General features: G+C 46.0%; 1 protein-coding gene across 1 annotated transcript; it reads right to left on the bottom strand.

The window, feature by feature from the left end:
- Positions 1-292: 292 nt before the first annotated feature.
- Positions 293-10,955, bottom strand: gpr156 (G protein-coupled receptor 156; the record flags this gene model as incomplete). Its single annotated transcript, XM_080786424.1, has 9 exons — positions 293-3,031; positions 3,565-3,723; positions 4,343-4,579; positions 5,255-5,350; positions 5,888-6,013; positions 7,176-7,286; positions 7,979-8,114; positions 8,592-8,719; positions 9,903-10,955. 9 exons carry the CDS (start codon positions 10,953-10,955, stop codon positions 1,619-1,621), a joined length of 3,459 nt encoding a protein of 1,152 aa, XP_080642550.1. The 3' UTR covers positions 293-1,618.
- Between the last annotated feature and the right edge of the window lie 299 nt (positions 10,956-11,254).

Genomic DNA, 11,254 nt, shown 5'->3' with positions numbered 1-11,254 from the left:
TCTGAGTGGTTAAAATGGACAGTGGACAGTAGTATACATAGTACATGTATGGAAAATATGCCAATATGTTCTGGCATTGTGCAGAACACACACAAGCACGCAATCAATAACCTGTACATTAGCACAATAAAGAATGTTATTGATGTATTACAAAACCAAGGACAGGATCAAATGTACAGGAAAGAAAACAATGAATTGACATTGCAAAGTGGGGAAATGCTCTGACATGGTAGAAGTACACATCTTAAACCAAGTAATAGTTCTAATTTAACCCGATATATTGTCTGCTTGCCCAAATTCGCAGACTTAAAAAACTCACACAACAATGCAAATGTGTTTTTCGACGTGAGCTTTAAATGTACAAGCTCGAATTGTGAGCTTGTAAATCTACAATTTGTCACAAATGACACCATCATTTGAGTACAGACGAAAAACAGTTTAAGTCCACACTAATTATCCATAATGTATAAATGATGGAAGTCAGGACAACAACCTTTTCCTAAACAGTTTTTTTGTGTTTAGTACTCTGGAGCATAAATTAAGCATTAGTAAGTAGGCAGTTATAAAACCAGCAGTTCCTTCACTTACCATCATGTAAATACAAAATGTAATGTTGAACAGTAACAAAAGTTAAGTTATAATAAAAAGTCAATAAATTAGATCAAATTGTAAACCAGAGATGACACGATCAATTCACGTGCCGTCATGTTAAAGGATCAAAATGTTTGAGACTGTATCAATAAAATAGACATAAGACATAAAAAAAGAAAACAAATAAATATTATAATAAATAGGCCTACGGTAGATATTAAGGTGCATATTATTGCTGTGATGTGAAACCGTTTTTACTTGTATTTTTCTTCATCGAATTAAAAATGTCCCTGCATACAAGTCCATACATTCATGGTTGCAAGAGAATAAATAAACCTTCAAATGACACAATGCATCATGCACTAGAATTTTACACCTGGAACTATTCAAAGGTATTCCAAAATGTAATTGTTTGCGATATGTATAGTATGCAGGTTTCTTATGACAACACAGCAGAAATATACAATTAGTTATGTTAGCGCATTTGTTTCTTGAAGGAAAAAAAGAACCTGTGCACATGAGATGGATTGGTTTTCATAATCAGAATGTGACACATATTCTTACTGAAAGTATAGTCAATCTATTAGTTACATGTCATAGATTTAGTTATTCGGTTATCCTCAATGGCAGCTTTGCATCACCAGCGTCCCATGCTGAGTAGGACACATACAGTATTCAGAAATAAAAAAAAGAAAAGGATATTGGGTCATTTAAAGTGCACGTAACTGAGGAAACGAAACAATAGCAACCATCAATGATATGACCCATGGCTTTATAGAAGCACAGACATCCTCCATTCATACAACGTTAATTCAATAAGGTTAGGAAGGGAAGACCGTACGGTGGACTCCATGTTGCTCCCTGGAAGGAAAGAAACATGCGCAATTGAGACCAAGGAAGCTGAACGGAAAACGGAAGTGTTGGCTGCATATAGCCCATTGCGCATGTTTCTTTCCTTCCAGGGAGCTGCAAGATGGAGTCCACCGTACGGTCTTCGCTTCCTAACCTTATTTAATTAACCTTGCATTCATACAAAAGTGGGTTTGAGGTCCTCTTTGAAGACCACAGGGTGTGGCGATCGATAGAGGTTGCTGTAGTTTCCGTACTCGCTGTCGTCGTCGTCGGAGGAGTCCGAGGAGCTGCCGGACGACAGCAGGGAACCGTGCCATTCACAGTAGGGTCGGTGGTAGTAGCAGTAGTCTGTGGAGCTGCTGGAGTCTGAGTCCCAGTACCCACACGAGTCTCTAGCATGTCTATGGACCTGCCCGCCCTCGCCGCTCGCTTCCGTATGCGAGGGAGACACGACAGGGCCGCCACGGCCTGGCCCGGCGCGAGGTACGCAAGAACACTTGCGAGGCCTTAAAACATACCTCCTCCGATCCCTTCTTTTCACCTGCTGCTGCTCCACCTCCTCCTCCTCCTCCTCCTCCTCCTCCTCCTCTATGTCACTGTTGTCCAGGTGGAGAGAGGTGGGGTCCGCAGTGACGCCCCCTTCAGTTTGTTGAGACGTTTTGGAGGAGGGGGGGTTGTCTGGATGCTGCTGGGGCACAGAGATGACTCTCCTCTTCCCCCAGACAGGAGGCTCTGGTCCCGTGTAGAAGCAGGCAGGGGGACCTCCCCTCGGGGAGTGGAATGGAGGCCGGCGTTTCCTCATGGCATAGGGGGAGATGCTGGGGTAGCGGAAGAGGACGGGAGGACGGGGCGAGCAAGGCGAGCGGAGGGAGAGGGGAGAAAGAAGGGAGGGATCAGTGAAGTTAGCTTGAGAAGGCCTTCTGGGTCCCCAGGCCTGACCGGAGGGAGAGCGGAGGGCGGTTTCCCTCGCCGCGTCCACGCTCAACTCCTGGAGGACCTCCTGCAGTTGCTCGCTGCTCACAAAGCCTGCTTGCCTAACCCCCGGCCCCAAGCTCGCTATTAGGTCACCACCGCCTGCAGTTTCGACACAGTTTGACGGAGATAGGGGCGCAGTTTCGCCAATAATTGTCTTAGAGCCTGCGGGGATGCCGGGAGACACCGGCTGCTGTACGTCGTCGTGCCCTTTTGCCCTAGACTCATCTAGGGCCACAGCCCGTGAGATACCCTTCTGAATTGCACCACCTCCAGCGCCATTGGTCAGAAGAGGAGAGGAGGTAGGGACGGGGGAGGTGGAGGTCGGAACAGGGGAGAAGGTCTCGGGGAGAGGGGTGGAAGGGACGGCGGCGGCAGTGCGAGGGGAGAGAGGGCGCGACGAGGAGGAAAGGTGAGGTTTGGCGGTGTCTCTCTCGGGTGGCGGGGGGGTGGACTGCACCACCACCGTGGTCTGCGTGGAGCAGGAGTTGAGGTTGGTGGATCCAGACGAGTCCATCTCCTGGTCGACTCGGGGCTGGCTGGCCGACATGAGACGGAGCAGCTTACCCTTGGCATTATTCACTTGCTCCTGCAGACTGTCGATCACGGCGTTTTTCTTAAAAATGTAAAAAAAAAGAAATAAATGTGCATGTATTAGTTATGCGGTTAACAATTTGTTGCTCACGTTAATACACTTTTTTCCCCTCTTTATAATTAACACATTTCGACCTGAGGACGATTCTACAAAACACCTTCTAAATCCTAACAGTTTTCTGAAAACTGACACAGAAAATGTTTCTTGTTTATTTCATGTCAAGGACCGCCGGAATTATCTGTATTTGGCCATCGACTCCCATCTGAAAATATGTTGTCTGTCCGTCCGTCCCGTCCCCCCCCCCCCGCGCCCCGAAACAAAGATTAGAGTTTAACACGCGGTCGCTGTGAAAGAATATATATTCAAAGATTTGCGCCACATTTTCCCCATTTTTCAAAAATAGCAGAGCTACAAGCTCGTAGCTATATGAGCTTGTAGTTCTGCTATTTTTCAATAGCTAAAGAATAACATAATGCTTAAAACACCAAGAGGGGTTCCTATAGTGTACAGAATAGGTTAAACAGAAAGTTCACTTGAAGGATGAAAGAGTATACCTCACTGAGCAGCTTCTTCATGGAGTTGTTCTCCCCCAGCAGGTAGTAGATCTCATCCTGGCTATATACAGAGGGCTGGCTCTTACTGGGGCTGCTGAAATACTTGGCCATCTGACTGGGGTTGTTGTGCTCCTCTTCAAACTGCCGCCACTGTGTCAGCTGTATGCATGCATGCATGCGTGTGTGTGTGTGTGCGTGCGTGCGTGCGTGCGTGCGTACATGTATTTGTGGGTGTGATATGTGAAATTTGGTGGAGGCAAAAAAACAACTTAAAGTCAGTTACACTCTAACAACCGCAAATATACAAGTACAAACTGTGTTTCCAAGAACCATATCACCAGGTGTGCATTTCAGTGTATTGCTCATTGTTAAAATATTTGCTCCCTTTTCCGCCGTGGAGGTGCATTCCTTTATCGCAACATAAGCTCGCTTTAACAGCTACCTATACAGCCATCAAGCTGCTGGCACAGCCTACATTGCGGTTGAGTCATAAACATCACATGCATGAGTCATTCCCCGAGGGAAACTCACCCACACGGAGGAGAACAAACGTGCACGCAGTCACATACATTTCTCAGCTTGTCAAAACAGCAAGAATTTCAAGGGAATCATATGTCTGTCTATAGGACCTACGTAGGTGCTGAATGTCATCTCAAAAACGAATTTCACCCACCTTTTCACTTGTAAAACTGTGACGTGAAGATGATTCTGATTCTCTAGTCAATAAAAATGGTCGGTTGTCAAATGGCTGTGGAATCATCAATGTTATAATTCTCACCTGAGGAACAAACAGCACACAGTTGGTGGCCAGTGTGCAGATGAAGATGGCTCCGGCCACGGTACTGTAGACCAGGTTGGGCCAGGCCTGCAGGAAGATAGTCATAGGGACGGCCACGGCCGAGGACAAGGTGACCAGGGTGACCGCTGTGATGATAGTGGGAGACTGGTTGACCGGAGGGTGGCTGACATTGCTGGTCAGTCCGGCCAGATAGGTCCCGTACAAAAGAAGACTGCCCTGGAGACAGAGGGTGCAGGGATGGAAGAAAGGAGACAGGCACAAAAGGTCAGTATGAAAATACTCCCTAATGAATAAAATAAAAATGCATCTGTTCATACTGTTCTGTCTGAACTTGTGTGAAACCTCAAAGTTTCACCTGATATTTAAAAGCTTTGCATGATTAATTTCTTTGGTATACAGCAGTTCGTGTACTGCCCAAAGTCAGTGCTATAATACAGGCAGAATACATACAATACAATATAACACAGTTGAGATGGTTGGTAGGTGGTCTCGCCACTCTTCCAAATTTAGACCACGTGTTCCATGTTAACAGTCTTTGTATTGAGTTTGTGCTTGAAATGTACTGTAATTCTGCAAACTGTTAATAAATATTTCAATCAATCAATCCCTTGGATAGGAACACTACTGGTTGAAAAGAGGTAGTGTTTGAAGCTGAAAGTGTAATGTCTCCACTATCCAAGTGGGCGATCCGTCTTGGCAAGCAGCTCAGAAGTACAAATGTCAGCGTGTGAACGAGAGCCAGGTTAGAATGCCAGGTATAGGCCATAAATCTTACAGATTGCACCTCTAAAGTAGTTTGATATGTCTTGAGTCGGCAAAAAGAAAATATTGCTTTTCATGAAGCATGTTAAGCACTGGTAGTTAAAGTGTTGAATAAGAGTGATAACCTACCTTTTGTACTGCAATAAGGATAACCCACAGATCTGAGTATACAGAGGAACAGGAGTCCAGCTGAGATAAAGAGTAGGACATATCTCTCTCCACCACCTAAAGCAATAGAATCCACATACTGTCAGTAAGCAGCAAAGAAACCTTAATTATATCATCTTTGGACACAGCCAAATTGGCAGTGTCTATAATCAAATCTACTCTAATGCAGACAGCCAGTCCCTTGAGGAAAGAGTGATTCTGCATTGGCAAGATTGTTGCAAAAATCAAGAATTTACAGCTATGTCGGCCTATTAGTGGGCCTAATACAATTTTGACCTAACACAGAGAAAGAAACTTTCACAAATTATCAGCAGTAATGCTGTATGATACGGTAAATGCCTTTATCATCAGCAAAATGTTGATTCCACATTAATTGTCCTTCAATTCACAAGTTTGGCTGCGAGAAGCAAGACATAACATGTATACAAAAACTATTCATGCGTAATCACAGAGAAACTGGAATATGGCTGCATTTATACAGTAAGTGTCCAAAGAAGTTGTCCTTTTCCCGGCCCCCCCACACATGTAAAGCATCTTTGGGTATTAAGAAAAGCGCTATTTAAGTCCCAGATATTATTAAGAAGTGAAGTATACCTTGACAACAGCTCCAAACGAGCGCGAACACCTGATGGGGTCAGTGAGGTTCCAGGCAGACAGGACCAGGATGTCCACCACAATCAACAGAGCCACCATGCCCATCAGCTGGATGTCTCTGATGATCTGCAGCCCATATCACAGGTTATACAGCACAGTGAGCTAGCTTCATGATGTATACATCTCATTCATGTTGTACGGTCCTCAGAATGCTGTTGTACTCAATGTGAATACTATGTTTGTTGTAATGTTTTATAATTATACAGATCGATGCAGTTATAGCTAAAAACAGGAATTGCCCTGTTATAGCACCACCGTGAGGCTGATTTGGGGGGAAAAAATAGCGGCATGTTGTCCTCGGCCTAGTGGAAATGTGCGTGTATAATTTCACGTAAATTGCACACTGTGTTTGTGATTTGTGGCAATTTGTTACGAAACGGACCAATCATGTGAGCTTTGGAAGGATCTTAACCAATCAGGATGGGAGATGGGAAATGGTGCAGATCTGTGCTGATCACATGACTATGGAGATAGTGTATACCGAATTGTGTGATCTATGTATAAAATGTGTGCGATCTACAGAAATGTGTTTTTCCTAAATCGGCCTCATGGTGGCGCTATAACAGGCCGTCGTGAAATATTTGGGAGGTTCGTCATTGGCCTCCAGGGAGTGTGTGTGCAAAGTTTGGCACGGATCGGGCCAACGGTGCCGGAGATTAGCTGGTAACGGACGGACAGAATGGAGGACAATGGAGGACACTCTCTCCCCATGCCTTCGGCCTGGTGGAGACAATAAAAACATTTCGTCTGTCTGTCTGTCTGTCTGTCTGTCTGTCTGTCTGTCTGTCTGTCTGTCTGTCCAACTATCTACTGACCTACTGTATATGTCTAAGTGTAATTTCCCCGTTGCTAAGGGAGATAATTGGCCTCTGGTAATGAGGCAGGACTGCTGTGCTACACACATCCATATTTAATGCATGCCAGCATACTAAGGTCACGGTGTGTGTGTGTGTGTGTGCGTGCGTGCGTGCGTGCCTGCGCGCGTGCGTGCCTGCGTGCGTGCGATATATATGCTGTAAATATACCGTCAGATTCCTAATGAAGAGACCATGGGCTCCATTTTCGTCACCTTTATTCTTTGCCTTTTACTATTTTGAAAAGCATTTTTGAATAGTTCAACTAGCCAATCTATATTGACACGCTGTGAGCTTAGACGGGCCATTTTAACTATTCAAAAATGTTTTGCAAAACAGTAAACGAAAATGGAGCCCCAGATGTTCAAGCTTACCACTCTCTTGTCGGGCACACGCTGAGTGAACACTCTGTAGAGCCTCCACGTCTTCCCCAATATGGGGCCAAACACCAGCGTGCTGCCGATACACAGAGTCCACATTCTTGCCTGCATACAGAGATACATTACATAGTTAAGAGACACAGAACTGTCACGTCAAACAGACGGAGAAACCGGTGTAGCAGGTTCAGTGCATTTAAGCCTATAGTTTTCACTTCATCACATAAAATCGTAAATCATATTATTAAAAAATCCCGGCGAGCGGCACAGCCGTACGACAGTATAAAAATGAAATGGGCCGTTATTAGACGTGACTGATTGAAGGTGGGAGTAGGTAACGATGTGAGGTGCCATTGTTTTCGTCGACTAAAACTACAGCGAAAAATGTTCGTCGACTACCTTTTTTCACTGACGAAAACTAAATGAAAACTAAGCTGTGGTGACTAAGACTATGACTAAATATACTGTCGATTTTGTCAACAAATAAAAACTAGACTAAAATGTTAGGAAGGGAGTAGTAGTTGTAGATCGGCTATTTTCAGCAAGTGTAAAATCAGCCATTACGACGGCATCAAGGCCCGCCAAAACACATTTCAGTCGACTAAATCAAATGTAGATTTTAGTCGACTAAAATATTATGACATTTAGTCAACTAAAACTAGACTAAACACTAATACTAATACATTCCAGGTGACTAAAATGTGACTAAAACTAAATGAAAACGTTTCAAGAGACTACGACTAAAACTAAAATGGAAATAATTTGCTGCCAAAAACAACACTGGTGCCATGTGTGGTTACCTGGAGCACAGCCCGCGATGCTCCGTCCTGTGGGTGCGTTCGTTCATCAATGGTGAACAAGAAGCCGCTGATGTAGGCGAGGACACTTCCACAGAGAGTGAGCACGTTCAGGTTGGGACTGGACATCTTCACTATCCTGATGAAGAACACAAACACATGAGGCAATTCAACATGTGTTTACTTTATAATTTATTTTAAAAGTAGCGAAAAAATGTAGATCTACAAAGCTCAACACACACATCACGATGCAACGCATTGTGAACTAATTGCTATTTTAGATTTTGTTGATTGAAGTATTTGTCCGTTTACAGAATTACAGTACATTTCAAGTACAACTCAATACAAAAGCTGTTAACTGTGAGTGGGCGACACCATAAAGCATTACACTTGTTTACAATAGGGCCCACCATTTTCAATTCATCAAAACATTTAGAGACGTACTACGAATATTCTACTTCTATATAGCCAAAAACAGGAAATCATCATAGGAGGTAAAAAGGGAAAAATATATATACAGCGAGGGGGAAAAGGGGTGGGTGGGAGGCTGGTATAGGGCTTAAGTGGTTTATTTACGTGGGTACATGTGTGCGTGACAGACATGAGTATCTTGTACCTGTTGTTCTTGAAGCGCAAGGTGAATAGAAGGAAGCAGAATGACAGAAGAATGCCACTGGAGAGAAGAGTCCAAACCACTGCAACCAGCACTGGAGAGAGAGACCGCCGGGGCAGTTCTACCCCCATCTGTGAACACACGCACGCACGCACGCACGCACGCACACACACACACACACACACACACACACACACACACACACACACACACACACACACACACAATAAAAAAACAGTGAATATCTATATAACCTTACGTCCTTTCTAAAGAATATATTATCATTACGTGATTTATTTTTTGTATTTCAGCGACAATATACGTAGGAAGAAGTTCATAGATCATTTAAACAATTCTTTATTGAGGCAAGCACGCCAATCAATCACCAACTTATATTGTTCACGGGTGCACAGTATCTGAAAAAAAAACAAAAAACAAAACAATAATAAAAACCAAAAGCTAAACAGCAAAAACATTATAATAATAACAGAGATATAAATGTAAAATAGTGGTTATTTCCCATTCATGGCATGTCCATTCAGACACAGAAGAGGAATTATTCGGTCCACAGCGGCTTCTGTGACTTTGTTCGTTATGATCTTATGAACATTTATAAGTGTTACGAGGTCCCCGGAAAGGTCAGTGGCTGTAAACATGGAAATAGAGCACTTATATGATCAATCTATACTTTTCTATCTATGGAATCAAACTATAACCGGGTCGTCAGATTGAGACGGGGGAAATAACCAGTGGAGCCGAGTTGATTCCTCTGTGATTCCGCCGGGGGTTAAAGTAGGGAAAGACTCTCTCCCCGAACGAGTATCCGGTGAACGAGTAGACGTGAGAGCGAGAGGCCACGTTATAAAAGGACACCTGGCCCCTTTCCACGTCCACGTACACCCCTACACATTGGGGCTTGTCCTCGAGTGGCAGGTGGACGGGAGGGCTAGCGAGAGCCCAGTACTGCTTGCCATTCCTGAGGCCAACGGTCCAGTAGCCTCCCTCGGGGTTCAGCATGTTGCCTCCCTTGCGGTTGACGGATTCACGGCACACGCCGACGTCCCACTCCGTCTTCCCTTTCACCTGGACTTCATAGTAGAGCTTCCCGGAGGCGAAGCCCTGCTTTCCCAGGACACTCAGACCGGGGTAGAACCTCTTGGCACTGTCGTTGACACCGAGGGTGACATCGCCGTGATGGACCTGCTTCCCGTTGGTGGACAGCATCAGTTTCGGGTGAGCCGTGTCCGGGTCCAGGGTCACGTCCACTTCCCACGGCTGGACTCTCTGGAACTCGGTCTCGCACAGCCTGTTCACCTGGGCCTTCAGCATCTCCTCCAGCTGAGAGGCCACCCTCCTCACCGCTCGCCTCGCCGTCCCCACGTACACGACGCTCTCCACCGCCGTCTCGGGCCGTTCCTCGGTGACCGGCGGCGTGGAGACGACGGGGAAGCGGCGGAGCAGGTGCAGGTGGTCGTCGGTGTCGGCGAGCCGCTCCAGCTCAGCGCTCCATCCGCTCAGCTCGGCGGTCTCCCGCTCCAGATCTTTGACGATCCCCTCGGCCCTCCTCTCCGCTTCCCTCTGTTTGCCCTCGATGGCTCCCACGAGTTCAGCTTGACCTCTCTGGACGCAGAGCAGCAGCGCCGCGAAGACCCGCAGGCCGTCCTCGGTCTCTCTCTCCGTGTTTCTCCTGCTCAGCTCCACGGTGCGTCTGATCTCGCCGACCGCGTGCAGTCTGCCCTGGATCTTCCGCTGCACCTCGGCGTCTGTCTCCCTCAGCTGAGCTCTCCTCTCCTGGCTCTCGGTCTCTATGGGCACGGTGGCGTGTGCTCTGTGGTCCTTCTCCATGCAGACCTGACACACGTACACCTGGTCAGTGTTGCAGAACGACTCCAGCAGCCTCTCGTGTTTCTTACACACTCTGTCTTGCATGTCCATCACGGGGTCGATCAGACGATGCTTCTTGAAAGTGCCAAGGACCTGATGGGGTGCTAGGTGCGTCTCGCAGAAGGACGCCAGGCAGTCCAAGCAGGATTTCAGAGCCTTGACTCTCTTGCCTTTGCATACGTCACACGGAACCTCTCCTGTTAACGGCGGGGCGGAGGCTTGCTCATCGGCTCCCATCTCCACCGTTCTCCTGAACTGAGCAGCCAGCTCCGATATGAACGTGTTGACTTTGAGCTCGGGTCTCTGATAGAACTTCTGCTTGCACATGGGGCAGTGGCTCAGTGCGATGCTCCGCCAGTATCCTTGTATGCAGTCCCTGCAGAAGTTGTGCCCGCAAGGAGTGGAGACGGGTTGGGTGAACACGTCCAGACAGATGGGACAGAGGAGCTGCTCCTCGGACAGCAGACTGCCAACAGAAGCCATTATCTGGGAACACATGCAGAAACAAAACAATCGATTATGTAATAATGTCGTCCCGTGCAGTCCCTAAACTGAATTTATTTCCTTCCAGACCATCAAAGGACCACACACTGCATGTTTGTTTGTTTGATTTTTGTGGAAGCCATTGGATTATCTTTATTTCGATACTGCAGTATAGTGGTTGACAAAGAAAGTATGCATATTTCAGTGAATCTCTTAATTACACCAACAGTGTTCTTAGGAAGTATCGTTTTGGTGAAATTAAAATAATTCTATGTCCACTTTAGAGACATGCCTGCTAT

This window comes from Protomyctophum bolini (assembly GCF_963924005.1).
Source record: "Protomyctophum bolini genome assembly, chromosome: 16".
NCBI classification, from domain to species: domain Eukaryota; kingdom Metazoa; phylum Chordata; class Actinopteri; order Myctophiformes; family Myctophidae; genus Protomyctophum; species Protomyctophum bolini.
This window is presented reverse-complemented; position numbering and strand designations above follow the sequence as displayed.